This window comes from Lutjanus erythropterus, chromosome 6 (assembly GCF_056507025.1).
Source record: "Lutjanus erythropterus isolate fLutEry1 chromosome 6, fLutEry1.hap2, whole genome shotgun sequence".
Taxonomy (NCBI): Eukaryota; Metazoa; Chordata; class Actinopteri; order Lutjaniformes; family Lutjanidae; genus Lutjanus; species Lutjanus erythropterus.
Window position 1 is genome coordinate 17,794,451 of NC_139322.1, and position 20,238 is coordinate 17,814,688.

The following is a 20,238-nucleotide window of genomic DNA, read 5'->3' on the forward strand; positions in this document are numbered from 1 at the left end:
CACATGATGCAGCAAACACAAGCTGCGAATAAGCAAATTGTGAACATAACACTAATGAGTAATTCATGGGAAAGTAATTAAACCACAACACAAACATGCACAAGTGCTTAGACATGCGAATGAAAATACAGGCAAGTGCACTTTTTCGTCCAAACCTGTGCAGGACTGTGTCTGCTAACAAGCTGAGCTACATGCACCGAGGCCACATAAGATCCTAATAGAAAGTCCACACAGAATAATATTAAAATAATTTCCTCACCTCTGGTTCTCTTTGAAGATAATCTCCTGAGTTTATGGTAATATGGTTTTATCCTCAAGAAGCTCCACTCTTAACCTCAGGTGATTTGACTTGTCTCTTCCCTTTGTTGGCTCCCTTTAATCTGTAAGTAGAGGTGAAGTCATTGAGTAAATAGAAAGGCTATGAATACATTTTCATGTTATCTCCACCCATAAATTCCTTTAAAAGGATTGCCTCAGCAACTTGCTTTGGCTACAATGAATACTGTATTGGCAACGGGTCATGCTGTGTATGCAAATAACCCATTTTTGCATGAAGGATGGTATTGCATTTGTACATGGAAGCAGCCTTTTCTCTTCTCTTTGATGAGACGGTGTTGGTCCAAAAGAGGTGAGCACCAGTGTTGGGTACAGTTGCTTTTAAAAGCAACTTGTTACATTACAAGATTACTGCCATTAAAAAGTAATTTGTTACAGCATTACCTAAGAAAAGTAACCTATTAAAGTACTTATGTGTTAGTAAAAGTCATCCAACCAATGTTTAACAAAGGAGTTTATCAAAACTTGCCATCACCTTTGTTAGCAAGATGACCAAAATGGATCCCACTAATTTAACCTGCTGTGTTTCCACTTAAGCCCATATTAGCAGAAAGAGTGCAGGGATAGAGGGCTTGTTTGGCTAAATATGTTATTCTAATCTGACTCATTGTTCCAAGTTTGTGCAAGTAAGAATCTATGGCCATGACCTTGGCTCTGAACTCCCAGTAGCCTAACTAATTGTGCTGTCCCTGGTGCTGAAGGTGCAGACTGATTTGTAATCGCGCTTTTCTCTCTAAATCCTGCTCTCCTGTCAGTTTCATCTTGGATTTAGGGGAGTCATTCATGAGCCTGTTCACCAATGGCAATCCCACCTGTTAAAAATTTACGGGGTATGTTGCTGTTTACAATAAAATAATTCATCTAACTACTCTGATGAGTCACTTTATAGTGTGCTACCCCCAACACTCAAAACTTGGTGAAAACAGTGAAAGAGCTAACCCCTAGCAGATGGAGCGCTGTCTTGTTCTCTGCTTTTAACTGCTATTAAAAGATTAATTGTGAGTTAACGTCTGAATCATGAAGAAAGAGATGCAGTACAGCACATAACAGCACAGCAGATGAATATGTTTTGACCTCTGATTCAAAAAATTAGGCTGGTGAAGTGAGACTAAATTGTGTTTATTATTGCAACTTGGTTTTAGCTGTGGTCTGAGCCACAATTCCCCTTGTGCTTCCGCCTGTGTGAAACACAGAGGAAGGATGTAAATTTGTGAGAAAGATGGTTGGCTTGTTTTCTAAATTGCCTGAAGGAGAAAAACACAAGTTTAAAGATTTCTCTCGCTCTTTCTTTTCCCCTGTCTATTTGTCTGTTTTTCCTGTTTCGTTTCTAGATGGGCAATGCCTCTGAAACATTTCTGCTCGTGTCCAGAATATCGAAAGACAATGACTTCCTCATGGGAACTCTCTACATCATTTTTGGTAAGTCATGTGATTTTTTTCCCCCCCTCAGTTTAAAGCCGTTCTCTGTGTGAATGTGTGTATCTTATATACGCTGCTACTCTGTCTCCAGGTGTGCTGTCTGTGCTGGGGAATGGCATCCTGCTGTTTGTGGCCTATAGAAAGAAGTCCTCCCTGAAGCCAGCGGAGTTCTTTGTGGTTAACCTGGCCATCAGTGACCTGGCCATGACCATAACCCTGTTCCCACTGGCTATCCCTTCAGCCTATACTCACATGTGAGTGACATGTCAGGTCTCCACCACCATTTTTTCTCCTCTCATCTATTATGTCAATGTCATCTGCACATTCAGTATATTCTGGAAGGACAAGGAAAGAAGGCAGAGAGACTTACAAAGAGTGGAAGGTGGAGAATGGTTAGAGAAGCAGGGCAGTAGCTACAATAGAGGACACCAAGGGCGTGTCAATGTGGATGTGTTAACTGATTGAAGAGATTTCCACATGCAGTTTTTTGAGATTTCAGTCTATCAGACCTTCTTTATACATGAATCAATAATGGACAAGCAGGTAAAAATAATCCCCAAAAAGGGTGTATTACCATAACTGTAGGAAAAAAAATGTACAACCAAGCACCTTATAATAGTAATATAAGAGGGATCCAGCTTGAGCTATCATAAATCAGAGATCCTGAAATTTATAAGAATGTAATTTTAAGTTTTAACAAGTAATTTATATCAGTGTTTCTCAACCCTGAGGGTCAGGACCCCCAGTGGGCTTTGGAGAATTTCAGGGGGTCGCCAGATGGTTGTGGAGAATAAAATACAATATCGTGGCAAGCACCACAGAATAAGAGCCAGGAAACAGCTCTCAGCAGCATCACACACTTAATAACATTCAACATGAAGGAAAAGCATTCAGATATATGCAAAATCCAACAAGCCTCAAGAAATGTAACAGCGTTTTAACTGACGGTTAAAATGTCGGGTAACGGCTAAAAGCATTGGTGTTTCCAACAGAGCCCCGAGCTTCCTCCAAGCTTCAAAAATAAAAATATCACTCTGACTTTGAATCCATGACTCTAAAATCTATAAATCAAGCCAGAAATCTTGGTGCAGTTCTGGACTCTGGGCCTTCTGGACCTAAATTTCAACAGTCGCATAAAGACAAATAGTTAAATCAGCTTTACTGCCACATCAAAACATATCAAGAAATGACAGAATGAAAGCAGTGAGAATGAACAAAAATGTTAAAGTCATGGCTAAACAATGAGCTGAGACTTACTATAAGGCTCCACACAGCAGAGGAGATTTGATAAATTGTTATTATAAAAATAGAGATTATAGCCACTTTAAGCTTTACAGGCAGCAGGGAGAGATTTGTGCCCTGTGTTTCACCTCTCAGGCTTAATAAAACATGCTCAACCTTGTAGGTGAAGGTTTCTGAGGCTATCTGAAGCCATCAATCGGCAGGGCTGAACGAAAGTGCTTCTTCCTCCTCTGTTACAGTAATAATATAATTCAAAGAGCAAAGCAAAGGACAGTGGTCTTTGTAGTAAGGATGAAAATACATTTTCCATTCAGCTCTCTATCAGTGCAACTGACTGTGATTTTAAGTAGGTTTAGTAAAACAGAGATTTTCACCCCACATTGTTTAGTTAAGTGAATATGTTCTAAATATAGCATAAGCTTTTTTGAGGTGGCCATTTTTTGTGTACTAAAATTGCAAATATGTGCTAAAACCTTTTGTTGCCGACCCCATCCACAGTGGTACATTGTTGACTATCAAATAATCCAAACTATCCCTTAAAAAAAACTTTTTCTAGTGGAGTGTCCAAGGATTCTTAACCTTGATATTACTAAAGTCTTGACTAGATCCCTGTAGAGAAGCATAATTGTCTCCATCACATAAAAAAAAAAAAAGAAATTCAATAAGAACACTGAAAATGGTAGATGAAACCTGCACCTTGTCTCTTTATCCTTTGACCTTCCCCATTTGCTGCTCTGATCCCCTGAGCATGTGCAGCTGATAGCTGTCATAAGTGTCATGGTTGGGTCAAAATGCATCACTGCTCACTGTGGCTGTATACGACGAGGGGAAGGCTGGAAAACTTATCACCTGTTTCATCTGCCGGGTGTGAACTGTGTAATTCGCCAGAGGGATTTTAGTGGCTTCAGTGGCTTAGTATCAGGATGTCAGAAACAAATCAGGTTCAGATGAGTTCTCTTCTGTTTTCTCTCCATTCAGGTGGCTGTTTAATGAGATGACCTGTACTGTCTATGCCTTCTGTGGTGTTTTGTTTGGCCTGTGCAGTCTGACCAACCTCACTGTGCTTTCCTGCGTCTGTTGGCTCAAGGTTTGCTGCCCAAACTACGGTAAGACAACTAGTCTTTCTCCTATAAGGCTGGAATTAAATTAAAATTGCTTTTTTGACCCTTTTGAAATCACATCCTCAGTGATATTTTGCACCGTTTCAGCAATATATTTCCAAAATACAAAATAGCCCGGGGGTGTCAAAAGCCAAACCTAGCAGGAAAACCATCTTCGTACTAGATTCCCTGTTATCAAACCTGTCTTAGAAGCAGTCTTTGGTCCAAGTCTTGCTGTGCTGGGAGTTACTGAAAAGAATAAGCCAGACTAGAGGGCAGCTGTCTGTAGTTCCATGGCTGGCGGTTGTAGCGTTAATGCTCAGTCAGCATTATTGGCTACTGCTACCTCTTTTTGAAATTACACCTATTTTGAAACACAGAAATTTACCAAAAGTGTTTTTGATATTCAGTTATTGATACCGATTAACCAGAAGATAGGCTTACCCATTTTCATCAATGTTGTTAAGGAAAATTGGAATCTTGCCCTGAAGCCAAAAACCTTGAATCTGTAGAGGAAAATATTAATGCAGTGAGGCCAGCAAGTCAAGGGCTTGTTACAAAGTAAAAGTGACCATGCTGCAATAATGTTAATCTTCAAGGCCATGTTTTAACCTCTTTAAACAGCAGGCTATGTAAATAAGGAGATATTTGCATGGCCATTTAATGTACTCCCTTCCCTTTTAATTTATTCCCCTGCAGGCCCTGGTGTTTGAAAAACTCACAAACCATCCAATTATTGGAATTGCATGATTCCCTGGCTACATCCATGCTTACAGTGTTTAGTAATGAATTTCAATTAGTGGTGTTAATTTCAAACAGGAGCAGAGTGAAACGGTCATTGAACAAGTAAAATTGAGTCATTATCTTTAGCCTGTTTCATGACAGCTATGACTAACACATGTTAACGTGCACAGACTGCAATAGCAGTAGCTTTGGGTCAATTTACCAAGCCAGAGGAGGTGACAATATTAAATATCAACACTGACTTTTTCAAGAACTGGAGTTTACTCAGTTTTCCTGGAGGTGAATTTGTTGTTGTAAAGTAAGACTTAACATTGGCTTAACATTGAGAAAAATGCATGAAAACCCTGAAAAAGCTAGTGAGTGGACCTTGAGTGGGGATTGTTTTGTCAAGCTTCCATTTCAAAGATGTTAAAACAAATTTTTTTTATGTGTCGACTAGTGATTTATAGTCAACTTATTGACCATTATGCAAAACCCCTAGAAGCAACGTTATCATTCAGTTGGAGTTGTGTTTCTGTCAAGTAAAATATATCAAACAAGTCCATTATTTACTCTCTCTTTTAGCTCTGTTTTGGTCTCTCCCAATTCCTGAGGGAAATATCTGGCTTTAGCTGCTAAATACTCTATGTTCACCAGATAACTGTGGTTTTTTTTTTAGCTTTTTCATCTAAAACAGCTGTCTCCTGTGACTGAGCAGTGAGAATGACCCAAACAGTAATGTTGAAGGTCTGTGTGGATTTCCATTTCTTCCTGCTGTTTGTGTGGGCTCGCTTTGTAATCACCCACAATCCAAAGATTTGTAAGTTAGTTAGGCGGCTTTGATAAAATGCCCACAGAGGGAACAAAAAAAAATAATGAAATAATAAAATCCACTTTTATCACAATTAAAAACAAAAGCTGGTATTTGTAGGTGGGGTGTTAATTAGTTACATTTACTAATTAGGAGCAATAAAAAGGCCTGGCTCTGATATTATCAAAGCAAGACCAGACAACTCACACAGACTCAATACACTACAGGAGTTCACAAAACCGCACAATTATCCAGAGGACTGATCTCAAAAATCTGTCAAACACAGAAAAACAGCTCAAGCAAACAGGAACAGAGGTCACAAGAAGAAACAAACCAACAGAGATATGACATCAAATATGTAGGAAGTTTACTTTTTCATGAAGTTTTTATTAGTTATGTTATCTACCAACATTCATACCCACGCTGGAGATATTAATGTTTTTGATAGACTTCATGGTAATTAGCGGTCTTATCCAGTGAAGATTTCGATGTTATCATGCAAATGAATTCTGACGGTATTCAAGGGCATTAAGAGGGTCAGCTAATTATTGACAATTAGGATTGCTTTCTATTTTAGATTAAACTTATGTAATGATCTCTTTCATGCTGAGATTCAGTTCTCTTCCTCTTTCTGCAAGTTTTACTCCCACAGATTTCCAAACTCTTGCCTCTCAAAACCAAGGAGCGATGACATATACATCCTCAGAACAGACTGTCATGGGATGTAACAGATTACATGTTACAGAGTTATGTCATTAGGATACAAAAAAGGTAGTTGTATTCCATTACAATTACATAAAAAGACATAATGAGATTACAGATGGATTTAGTAAAAATGGGAATTGTTTGCAGGGTTACAATTTTAAAATACATTTAAAATGACGAACGATATACTAGCATGCACAGTCGCACACATTACAACCTAAATGAGTTTCACAACACCTGAGTGAAACCCTTGTTTGTTTATTTTCCTTACATAAATAATATTTGTTTCATTTATATTTCTTCCCTGGTTATCCACGCCCCCCTGCAGTGGCTTTACAACCCCCACTTTGAGAACCAAATTTCACTATAATTGGTATTGAGGTAATCCAAAACTAATGGGAGGTAATCAAGTTACATTACGTTCATACTGTGATATTTGGATTATGTTACTAACATTTTTCAAAGGACCAGTGTGTAGGGTTTAGTGGCATCTAGCAGTGTGCTGACTGAAAACCCTCCCCTCCTCCGCCTCCCCTTTCAAGCATGTAGGACAACCTACATTGGCTGTGAAACTTCTGAAAATGACCATCCATAGACTCAGTGTTGGGTCTGTCCTTTTTGAACCACTGTAGAAAAGCGGAGCAATATGGCGGCCTCAGTGGAAGAGGACCCATGCCCTCAGTATGTATAAACAGTTCATTCTGAGGTAACAAAAACAAAAATTCAGCTTATTTTCAGGTGATTAAACACTATTGAAAAGATACTTACGAATATTATATTCCATTTCTGTCATATTCTGCCAGTAAATGCCAATAGATTCCTGTAAATCTTATACACTGGAACTTTAACAGGTAATTAGTAATCATATTGGAATATATTTTTAGAATAACCCTGCAGTGGTTCATGCACTGAAGTGAAATACTGCTGTTGGCTGACTGCCCTAAAATTCTGCTTTAAATAAAAGACTCTGAGAGAAAAGAAAAGTGAGTTTAAGTGAAATACATACTGTAACATTTATGTGTGCCTATTTTTGCTCAAGGATGCATACCGCTCCTGCTTATGGCCACATTGTAACTGCAGTGGAAGTCTGACTCACCTCTGCTATCAGGCAGTGTCACTTAACATTAACTCCTCCATCTTTCAATGCTTTGTGCATGTGATGTGTTTCCACTGTGCACTGGTGTGACTTCAAACTGTTCAAGCAGCACATTGCTGATGATCATAATTAATCGTTTTGCCTCTGTAGCCACTGAGGATTTATGTATGTGATTGCCTGTGTCTAAATCTATTTAAGCAGCATTGAAAGTTGATGTAGCGTCCATATCTTTTTTTTTTTTTTTAAATACACTGTTGAAAACCTTTGATTTCATGCAGGCATCCGTATTAGCTATATGTTTCTGTGTTAATTTTTGCAGGAGGTTAATTCAGTTTCTCATCAGTCACTCCTAATTTTCTCATTAATTAAACCATCATTAATTTCTTTTGTCTTTATGTGAAAATCATTTGTCACAGCATCACTCAGCCATGATTCATAAATTACATGATAATTAATTAACTAATTGAAGAAATGCTGCATATATAAATTGCTATCAGCTGACAGAAACTGTACATAATTTAAATTCACCCAGAAACATCAGGATATCTACATCAACTCTCTTCACGTCCATCCTCGATGATTGAATCCACAGTAGTTATGTTGCAGCACAGATTCTTCACTCCAGGAATCTGCATCCTGGAGTGCAGAATCTAGGCATGTTCCCATTTATATGCTTTACACACTCACATTCACTCGTCCATTCACACCGCAGGGACACTCACAATAGAGACCAACACATATTGCATCAATGGAATTTCTGACAAGGTATACAAGGCAAAAGATGCATGAACAAAGTATAATTAATATAAGCAGAAAAGGGCAGATTTGGTTGAGGAAGAAATCAGCACAACACACTGTGTAGCATGGAGCAGAAGGCTTAAGAAAAGTGATGTTGGCAGCCTGGATGAGTTATTAAACAGCAGGAGACTCTATAGATCTGACGGACAGCAAGCATTGATTACATGCACGTGTCACAACTTCATTTGTCAACATCCAACCTCACAGGCCTCTGAAAATTAGTACGTCAGCCAGCAGCTTCCGAATAGAATTAGAAGTCTATTTCAGACTCCAGCAGGTTACAACGATTGCTGCTAATAGGCACAATATAATTGAAGTCAAGGCTGTGTTTTTAAAGAGCTCCTCTTGTCTGTCTACCAGAGTCTATAATGCAATGTGTAAAACCCTGGAGACTACAAGCCTCACAAATAAAGTGTTTGAAATGTAAATGAGCATAAATAATTACTCTTTATGAGAGTTCCCTGCAAGGAGCCTTGAACAAATGTACTCAGTTTACAGACACAGTGTTAAACCACGATGCCTTCTTGTTTCTAAGCTTATACACTAGCTTATACACTTACCCTAAAAAAGCTGCCTGTCATACCCAGGCACTAGATGCTTTCAAAGAGTATCATATTTGTTAAATGTAAAACCTTGAAAACACACACAAAGACAAGCAGAACGAGAAAATCAACAGGAGAGCCAAAAAGCAGCAGCTTTCTCTGCCTGGAGCTGACATACACATTAAAATTTTAACAGCTATTACTTTCTGGTGATCAGGACATAAAGATGTCTACACCTAAAGGCCAAATCACCGCTACTGTTCCTAATACTTTTTTCTGTAAGTGAGCTCACTGTCAAGAGATCTGAAAATGGCCAAACAGTTTCCCTGTGAGAGCAATCTGCAGTCTGGTCAAGATGAATGAGTGGGTTTACGACAGCTCCACGCAGTGCTTTGCATAAATACGAGAAAAGAAACATGTGGTGTAAGAACTGTGTTCATGGAGTAACAGCAAATATGTTAAAGGACTGAGCTACTGGGGGGACGGAGAGTAGAAGCATGATAGCATTTATGAGCTGCTGACGTAAGGTTCAGTTTCCATGTGTGGAGATATTATGGAGACTGTCTATCACATTAAATTCAACATGCGCTCCTGTATCGTATGTCAAAGTACAATAAACTCTGGTTTAATTGGATTGGATGCATGTGTGAATTTTGAGATTCAACACTCAACAGTATGTAAAAAGATATCCTACTGTGATTATTATTTAAAGCACAGAGTCTACATAAATTTCTTCAGAAAAGTGATGAGACAGCAAACTGTTTCTACAAAAATCACCATTCCAAGTTAATAAACTGCACTTCTCCTAGGATTTGACCTTTTTGCTTGAGTTTGAATATTAGAGCGGCAAGTGGATAAGAGAAAAACAAGGTCTGCACAGCCTCTTTAAATCAACCAGACTGAGTTTGAGTTGTCTTAAGTTTTAGCTCACGTGCAAAGGTCAGAGACAGGTGTGACTGTACAATTAAATATGATTCTCTGCACACACTTATACATGATGATTTTAAAGGAAAAATCTGCCATATATTTAAATCTGCCATCGGAGATTATGCAACCATGCTCTCTGACAACAACGCTACAGCCACAGTGTACCACTATTCCAGTCTGTAGCTCATATTTTATTTTGCCTGTTTCATGGGACTTAGTGCCCTATCTTTAACTTGGCACAAAACCGTTGCGCTGATGGCTCGGGTGGATTTGTTATCCAGCGCAGTTGCCATTTTTGCCACATCTGCAAGACAGGAAATGCACTTGCGCCTGGTCTGTGCAGCCATTGGCAGGAGGTCTAAAAATCAAGGCGAAACAAAGGTGTAGTCCAGTGCATTCTCTAGCTAAAACCTGGTCGAAGCACAAAGTCTGTGGCACAATTGGTCTGCCTGAGCTTCTGCAAGCTTTCTGAACTGTCATATGTTACTTCTTTTAACACACGTTAAAAAAAAAACATTCCTACAAATCCTTGTGAAAAACTTATCTTAAACCACTCTCCATGTCAGGTTGGCCTCATTGTTACAACTGATGTGATTGCAAACCTTTCTCTACAAATTCTGTTCTTATATTACTAAATAGTTTTCAGAATCACGTTGTGGTGGGTACGTACTTCCTGCCTGGATTAATTTAACAGACAACATTTCTTTGAAACAATACATTTGTATAATACACTGGTATGTTAAACATTTCCTTAACAGAAAATATATTTAGATCTGTATTATGTTTCCCTGAAAACCTATTTGCTGTAGCAAATTACTTGTATATAAACTCATTTTTAGGAGGCAGGGCTGGTAACTGAAATTTATTCTCGCTGACATGTCCTTGAGCAAGGCATTAAAGAAAATCCTCCAAGGTGCAAAATGATTAAATTAACACATATATAGGGAGCAGAAGAGATGGAGCATTAGAAACACGAGTGAGAGTGATGGACGGTGCTTCTTCCTTTCGCTCTAAAATTAGTTATTTGTCACAGCTGGAGTACCTTCTTAATGAACCCCTGCTGACAGACAAATTAGCCCTCATTTGGTAACCTAACAGCAGCACGTGGATCTGGTGGTTTTATCTACAGCCACCGATGGCGGCTAATAAACCTGTGAACACTGGATCGAGGGCCATCAAACAAAAGGGCTGAGACTGCGAAACTGTATTGTGACAGTCTGATAACCCTGAAGGTACAAGTCTTCTTAGATGTTTCTCTGAAAAACACTCCAATAGGGGAGTGGTTGGAAAATCTGGAGAGCTATGCAGACTTAATTTTGGCTTACCAAAGCAAATCTTCAGCAATCATTTGCTCGTGTAGATTATCTAAAGGATTTTACATGAGAGCATATATATATATATATATATATATGTACATATATATATATATATATATATATATATATATATATATATATATATATATATATATATATATATATATATATATATATATTATTATTATTATTATTATTATTATATTACATCTGTATTTAAACAGTGTGGGAATTGTTTCAGATGGGACAAATCACATATTTAAAAAAAGCTGCAAAAATCCACATTTAAAGAGTTGGACTCCTGTAACAGCTGTGTTTCTATCAAGCGAATTTTAAGAAAACCTTTGAAATGTCACAAAAAATTTTATCAACTGCTTTGGAGCTAATAAACTAGAAGAAGAAGAACCTCCCCCTTTGGGGAAATAAAATCTTTTTCACTCCATTGTCCATTATGTTACGCACACATAGGCTTGTATACACACGTGCCATTGTTGTGGGAGAGGTGGTAGAGTGATGATGCTTTTTCTTCTTCTTTTCTTCTTCTTTCTCTTCTTCTTCCTACTGATCAGTAAGTTATATCAGACCCTTTCAGAAAAGGTGTTTCCATCTCCAAGTAAGTACATTAACACAAAAAACAACAACAAATACATCAAGTGAGTGTAAAAAGTTTTTGGTAAAATTTAAGAAGTCAAATCTGCATTGATTAAAGCAATGCTATAACTCTGTTAATGCAATAAGCACTTAAACTGTTTTTAATGTTGCTATAAAAATAAAAGTTATTATTATTATAAAAGTCAGAACCCCAACCTTACCACTTCTGCTCCTGCTTCCCTTTTTTTTCATCGCCTGTTTGCTTTTTCCTCTTCTTTTGAAGTCTCTGAATTTGATATCTGCCACCTCTGATTTTATGTATATCCTGCTTTACTTGTACATTTTATTGTACTTGTACCAAAACTGGATAGATTTCAAAGCAGCTGGAAACTTTGTAAAGAGAATGATGTAAAGTCAATTGACGTCAAAACTGTGTTGCATGCAACGCTGGAGGAAAATAAAACATAAGTAAAAAAAAAAACCTAACAGACTGAGAGTGGATGAGTCAGATACATCCTCACCTCCCTCCTGTCATTGACTAATTACAAGAAGGAGGGGTAGCAGAGAATGAAGAAGGGAGCTGGGGAATGGCTTTACAGTTAAAGAGGACTGACTTCAAGTTAATTGACAACAGAATCAATGTGGGATATTTGTCCTGATGTTAAGTGGTATTGGCTGTGAAAATTGATGATTGTTAGGCAGGCACGATGTATGACACGGCACATACAGTGAACATGGTGGACTAAAGGGTAGAAAGTCAGCATTTCCATTTGACTGACTGGTTTCTCTGGCAAGACTGGAGACAAATATATCACTAAATACTGGCCACACCCAGGACCATGAGCAATGTAAGCTATACAAGATGAATGAGAAAAAAATAAAGAAAAACATCCCTGGATATATGTTCATGGATGCACCAATCCAGTATGCTGGATTGCCATCTGCACTGATATTAACCTTATTACTGTAAAGTTTTAATCCTTAATATTTCAGTCTTGGTTAGACTGGTGACATCCACTGTCACCATGGTAATAGCGATGAAAAGCTGCAAAAAATGGCAGCAACAAAAGAGCAACTGGTGGTGTGTCCGTTAACAGCACAGCCAAACAAGCTCACATTGTTGAAATAAAGAAAAATGTCAAACATAATTTCAACTGCAATCTGTTTTCACCGCTTCACAACAAAAGGCCTTTCTTAGGAGTTGGAGGTGAGCAATTTGTCCACTACAGTTCTTCATGTAACATATCGCTGTGGCTGCTCCTTCTCGTTCCATTTCTGCAAAAGTAAAACATGATCCACTGACGGAAAAGTGCAGAAATGACGTTGGGTGCTCTCACATCAAAAAGCCTGAAGCAAGGTCTGACCCAAGGTTCATGTTTTTGTTGCATTATTTTGTTTTCACATTGCAATTATGTAAGTGCACTAAAGAACTACACATACCTACATCCTGTTGTCATCATCTATGTGAGCTTCCTCTCCATATACTTGCAACTGAGTGGTTTGTAGATGGGTGTACATCTGAAATCGACATGTCAGTTCAAGTCCTCAGTTTCTTGCGATCTTGAAAATAACTGCTTGTCAGAATTTTTTTTTTACAACTGACTCTATAAGTCTTCATGTTGTTTTTCTGGTTCTAAAGTTAGCCTGCTAGAACTCTCTGTATTTTTTTTCTTCCAAAAGTCCAAACCACCCAAACAAAACTAAAAATGAAAATCAGTGGTTTCGGATTTGTAGCCTGTATATTCAGATGCTCTGAGGTGAGGTCTAAAAAAAGTTTGGTGTATCCCTTTTTAAAATGTAAGGGTACATGTTTGAGGGGCTCTGTTAGAAATTGAGTTCAACTATCCGTGAAAAGAGGGCTCAGGCTGAATCCTTCACGTGCTACTCTGAGAGCCGGAGAGTTAGATCAGTGGAGGGATGCTTCACATCAGATTAAAGCCAAATGTAATGGCTAACCAGCCCCCTTCTCTGCTACCACGCAATTGAGCCAGTGCCACAGGGTTTAATCACCAACCCCCATCCTCAAGGTGAACTGGAAGAGGGACTGACATCCAGCTGAAGAGGCTGTGTGGTATCATAGATAAGACTCCCTGTGTTCTCCTCCTCACTGATTCCACACTGAAGAAGCCCTCATCTAAATCAATTACAGTCGACAGTTAGCGGCCAGGGCTGTTTCAGTATTTTCCATAGATCCCCTCATTTACACTCTGGCACATGAGTGAGTGCTCCACCGCCAATCATGCTAACAGAAATGTGCCATAAGTGCTGTATACTCACATTTAAGCAAATTCTGAATCAAATAAAATACAAAATCTATTGCAGAAATCAGTTGTGCAAACATTATATAAGGTACTGCAACAATGGCTTCATGTAAGAAGAAAAAGTGGCTGTTGACCTTAAATCTTATGTGCCACATCATCACTAAATGGAGCGATGAAAGGCAATAACATAGTAAGAATAAGATAGAAAGGCTACTATAAATATTGAAATATAAAAACCTTACTTCCTGCATACTGGTGATTTCTCATGTTTATATGAACTACAAGGTCTATTAATTTTTTGATAGTAAAATTATGATATATTTACAGAATAGTATGTTACAATTCAAAAAATCAACTAGCAAATTAATCACATCCCAACACATTACTGGTTTCCCGTACCTACAATATGGCTGGTTTTGTGAATCACTTCTTCAATTTTCTTGAATCCTGGTACAAATATATTATATATTTCACTTTTCACAGTTAGTTTGGTATATGTTGGTAATGGTATTTCCATTTGACTCAAATAGTGTTTTTGCAAATTTTTGAACATTTTTGTAAGCAACTTAGTATATTAGATAACCGTTAGTCATGTTAGCTAACTAGTTCATATGATCATTTTCATTCAAAGACAACAGAAACAAAATCAGACTCACCAAAAACATCTTGACTTGTCTTTCTACTGCTCTAACAATTACCAACTCTGGTCTGGTGGACATAAACCTTTTATTTACCATATGTGAAAATATCACTAGGAGAGGAGTGAGAGGGACATTGGGTATCAAAGAAGCAGTGGGGAGGAAAAGCCTGAATATTTTCACGTCTCATGTGGCGAATTAAGGTTTTATTTCACCCAAACAAGAGTCTTGTTGGAGCAGTTGAAAGACAAACCAAGACATTTTTGATAGTTTATTTTGTTTCTGTCGAGTCTGAGTGAAGATGACAATGACACTGAGGTGATGATTATAATGGTCACATGCAAATACTAAGCTACTTGTAAAAAGAGAAGTAACTACGTTAAGGATTAAAAATCACTAAGTTTGTAAGCAAAAATATTGTTAACAGGAAGCAACCAGATGTACAGCTGGAAAAACAGATGCACCTCTCACTACACTGTGCAAGAGGACAGTAAGCAAAACATGTGCAAAACCCTCCCCCACTCTCTCTCTACGACGCCCTCCCTCTGCGGTGATCTGTGATTGGCCAAAGACTCTCGTCACGGGCTAGATTTTCTCCAGCCTGTAAAAGGTGGTAGTTTTTCTCAGACCACTTGAATTGCATTATGCTGAAATGTTATTATGGATTTTTTTTGCCCAGTGATGTGAAAAATAAAACGCCTACCCCAGCTTTAAGTGAATGTGAAAAATATTGATAGGAAATGATGCATGATCACATATTATAATCCACATATATTTTCCTGTTTGGATTTCTGTGTGCAGTAAATAAACATCCAACACTGACTAATAGTAGTGACTGTGTTTCCTAATATGAGGTCTTGTGTGCACACTGCTCAGACTAGAGTAGTTATATAACTTCTCAAGTGTTTTTTTTCCCCCACATACTTTGGCCTCTAAGTAAACATGCTATGCAGCTTCTGTCCATACACACACAATAATGTTTATGTTCGGGTCTCTTATGAACATTGCTTGCATCACGTGTGCATTCCTGTGGGCCATATGATCTACCTGAACCTGCCTGAGGTCACAGCAAAGTATTTTTTTTTTTTAATCTTTTTATCTACATTGCAGAACAGCAATTCATTCTTCTTATCAAACTTACTTATCTATCCTAGGGAAAATTTCCTATCAAGTTGTTAACTTATTGGATATCGTCCCACTTGCTCCTCCATCTGTCCTCCTCTTTCTCCTCCTCACTCATTGCCTGTTATCAGCATCAGGTAACCAGACTTAATATGCTTTCAGTAGCATATTGTTTTTATGCTGTTGTTTCTGTATCCTTCCTTGATGTCCTCATCTGTCAGTAATCACTTCCCCGACTCTCCTTCCTCTGCCTCTGCCTCTACCCTGCTATGCTCTTCTTCAGGGAACAAGTTCTCCTACTGCCACGCCTGCGTACTGGTTGCTGGGGTCTGGTGCTACGCTGGAGTCTTTGCTGTTGGCCCCCTGTCAGGCTGGGGCGAGTACGGGGCCGAACCATACGGTACAGCGTGCTGCATCAATTGGCAGGCTCCCAGCCAGAACTCTGCAGCCATGAGCTACATCATCTGCCTGTTCTTCTTCTGCTACATTGTGCCCTGCACTGTCATCTTCCTGTCCTACACATTCATCCTGCTGACTGTGCGGGGCTCCCGCCAGGCTGTGCAGCAACACATGTCCCCACAGAACAAGATCACCAATGCACATGCACTTATTGTCAAGGTAAATGCATAAGGTCACTTTCTGACATACTGTATGAGTCTAAAAATACCCTAGAATCTGGGGATAACTTTTGGCTATAATATGACCATATGATCATCACTTTTTGTCATTGAAGTTTGTGTGTGGCATTCAAAAATACATCAGTCATCTGAGTGTCAAAGTGGTCCCAATTTAGGGATAAGATAAGCTCCACATTTGACATCTTTCGGTGCCATGATCTGAGAGTATTCAACATGGATTTCATCATACATGGGTCATAGTTTGAAATGACCAGGATAAACCATCTCTGGATTCTGGCGCATTTTCAGAATCAGATATCATTTAGTTTCAGTTGCTTTAGGGAAAATTGTTGTTAACTGCATTTTAATCTTTCATTTTCATTTAGTTTTAGTCAAGATGTAGTCAGTGGACCATGGTTTTAATTTAAGTTTAATTTCAGTCAGTGTTTTAGTCATAAACTTCTCAGTTTCAGGATAGTTCTCCTAGCTGTAATGATCCCAGTGAGGAGTAAGCATATGTTTAACTGTGTTTAGTCATCTCAGCTGATAATGTGTTACATTGACATGTGACATTCTTTGGCTCTTTTTTTAATATTACATAAGAATAAAGGCATAAGTGATTATTGATGTGTTATTTTTAGTTATCAGACATACTTTTATCAGACAAAACAGACTTAATTTATTACTGAGGTCTTCTGCTAAATTTAGCCTCACATTTCACTCCATTTTAATAAATCAGCAGTAAAAATCTGTAAATTGTATCATTAAGGCAGACAAATATTACCCAAGAAACATTAAGTTTATTCACTTTACATGGAGCTAAAATTTAGATGTTTAAGTTTGAGTTAGTGTCTGTTTATGAGTCATAAGAAATCATAAATGATCTTTTAGAAAGAGCAGATGTTTAATGTGAGCTCAGCTCTGTTAAATATAACAATAGTATAATGGAGCATAGCAAAGCATTCTGACTCTACATGACTCTGACTCTTTTTTAATTTAATTCATTGTCACAATGTAGTCATCAAATAAAAGGTCATCAAGGAATACTTACTGTCAAAATTGTCATTGATAAAATTAACACTGTTCACATGACAAATGTATTTTGCATGTTGTTGTGTCTTTCAGCTGTCCGTGGCAGTTTGCATTGGTTTCCTGACAGCATGGAGTCCATATGCCATTGTGTCCATGTGGGCAGCATTTGGTAACCCAGCAAATGTACCACCCATGGCTTTCGCTCTGGCAGCTATCTTTGCCAAGTCCTCCACCCTTTACAACCCTATTGTCTATCTGGTCTTCAAGCCCAACTTCCGCAAGTCCCTGTGTCGGGATGTGGCCCAGTGCAGACGGACGGTCTGTGGATGTCTGTGTCCGCACGGCTCCACGCAGAAGGGAACTTGCACGCAATCCCATCACAAAGAGGAGTGCAACTCCACAAGGTTGTCCAATGGGCTACCGGAGAACCACGGCACGTGCAGACACTGTCCGTGCCCTGAAACAGTCAGTGGGACCAGAGAGGACCACAGCCCCCAGCAGACTGCCAGGATACTTAAAGGATCACAACACAGTGAGGTGGCTGTCAGTCAGCTGTCCAATGAGTTGCAGAGCGACTTCCTCTAGAAAAACAAACACAGCCAGACAAGGGGAAGGTGATAAAAATGACCAGAAAAAAAAACCTAAGTGCATGGTGAGAAATGTAATTAAAAACAAAAAGATAAAGTCTGATTGAAGGAAAACATGTTCTGAAGGTTTAAAAACTAAGAACTTGTCTCATGCCTCAAATATGTGATACTGCCAAAAAACAAATGACCACAATGTTAGAAGCCAATGCAGAAGGATAAACGAGCCAAACAAACAGCATGCAACCACAGATATGTACGTCAATATTCCATCAGGTCGTATTAACCTGTGCCAATAACTATCAGATCACTTTGAATGATCAACACTAAGCAAACAAGACTGAGAATCCATGGAGTCACGATGCAAATCAATTCAAGCTGGATTTAGAGGGAGGAGCAGATATTGAAACTCTCTTAAACTACCTTTAATGTATTTATTACAAGTACTGTATTTGATGATGTTTATGATTTGACTGGTATTTATTAATGCATGCCTCAAATTGAAGGACCACAGGGTTGCTGTTGTCATCTAATAGGCAAATAGTTGTGTCTTCTCATCACGTTTAGGATACATTAAGGTTTCAAAGCCCCTATTAAATTAATTACAGTGTGTCAGCCTCCACGTTTGTCTAGATTAATGAAGCCTGTGAGGAAGTGAAGAACAAAGCGCTGAGGGAAAGACTTGGCTTAGTGAGCTCATTGTTACATGTGTAAAAATGATCATGGAGATCCTACAATTTACCCACAGATTGTTGTATTGATTCCTCTGCAAAGAGGAGCTGCCAATGTTAATCATGTCTAATCAACTGTGTCCAGGACAGAATGCATGGCTGAATTATCAGAACTGGGAGGAGGACTTAGAATAACAGGATCTATGACACTCAATAAGCTCTATCCTTCCTCGATATACTCTATATAGAGAACTCTAGACAAAAGAGGACCAAAATTTGAAATAATCTGCAAATCTTCAATTGTGTGCTGGATAATATTTAAATGTCAGCATTTTGTATAAATATTGTGCATTGCTTTTCTGACATGAAATCCAGACCAAATACACACTGAACATAGTAATCACCTATTGTTAATGAAATGTCACGTAAATCTTCATCTAACAGAAACATAGTTCATCTAGAACGACAAGGATGTAGTTATGTGGCTGTGTTCATAAAATAGAGAGCTGGCTCTTACACACATGGTGGCCAACGACGATGAGAAGAAGAGGGAGTTGTATTCACATACTGGCATCTTTTATTCACAAGAAGCCAATCAGGTGCAATCAGTGGACTGGCTCATGTCAGAGTGATAGTTCAGATTATTTGATGTGGGGTTGTTTGAGGTCTGTGTATTACCTATAGATGCCGGTCGGCACGTCCCCACTTTGGAGAGGCAGAGAGGAAGCTACTCAGTAATCAGTCACTCAATAACACAAACAAACTGACAGATTGAGTCAGCAGTAGTTCAGCATGTCCCATGTTCTCTGGGGTACAATTACTGCTATATTTAGAATATGTTTACCATTTTTACTTTGCCATCAGTCAGTCTTTTCTGATGGGAAACTGCCACCATATATAAGACAAATATTGCACTTTCCATAGGCGGAATCAGCAATTTTACCTCACAGCAACCAAGAGTAAGTTGTTCTTACACACCCTTGGTTTGAAGTCATTGTGGGACTTCGGTCTGGTTAAAGGATAGTTCAAATTCACCAAAGTTATACAATAACACAGCAATTTCTGCATTCTGTGAGGCCGAATTTACTGATTCAACCTATGGAGTTGTTTTGGAGAGAGCAATCTTTGGCCTTTTTGGCAGTTTCCCACCAAAAAGGCTGCCTGATGAAAAAATAAAGCAATGAAAATATTTAAAACATAGCATAACATTATTATTAAGTGGACCTTTTTCAGGTGACTAATATTCATTTTGTTGCTGACCCTGTCCACAGCATTTATTTGCTCAGCTTCCCTGCTGGTACTCCTCTCTGCTTCTCCTAACTGGCATCTACTGTAGCTAATACACTGACTATCCATATGTACCTCATGCAGCTACACATCAAATAATCTGATCTGTCACTTTAAGAATGAGCTCAGGAGCAGTGGAACATTAAAGATTAGTTCTGTTTCAATGGTTTTTACAACTTGGGTCTTATTTTCATAGTTTTTTGCAATCAGCAATGATAATAAATGTGATAATCAAAGTGATTGCTGAGATCATGACAACAACAAAAAAAGAAACGGAAAGTTCACCCATAATGCTGATAATAATGCATAATTGCAGAAACAATTTGTGCATGCAATTACTGCAAATGTGGAAGGTGAAAGATGCCAGGAAGTCTGTGTGTAAAATCTGATGGATGTTTACAATGGACCATCCATTCTTTT

At 38.5% G+C, this 20,238-nt stretch overlaps 1 protein-coding gene across 1 annotated transcript in view; it reads left to right on the top strand.

Annotated features, from left to right (window-relative positions):
* The window catches only part of opn7b (opsin 7, group member b), an 81,069-nt gene extending 61,489 nt beyond the window's left edge, over positions 1 to 19,580 (top strand). Inside the window, exons 2-6 of the mRNA XM_084719988.1 lie at positions 1,668 to 1,755; positions 1,847 to 2,009; positions 3,976 to 4,103; positions 15,911 to 16,245; positions 17,370 to 19,580. Coding sequence (XP_084576114.1) covers positions 1,668 to 1,755; positions 1,847 to 2,009; positions 3,976 to 4,103; positions 15,911 to 16,245; positions 17,370 to 17,861 — 1,206 coding nt within the window. The 3' untranslated portion in view covers positions 17,862 to 19,580. The remainder of the gene's footprint in view (positions 1 to 1,667; positions 1,756 to 1,846; positions 2,010 to 3,975; positions 4,104 to 15,910; positions 16,246 to 17,369) is intronic.
* The last annotated feature ends 658 nt before the right edge of the window (positions 19,581 to 20,238 follow it).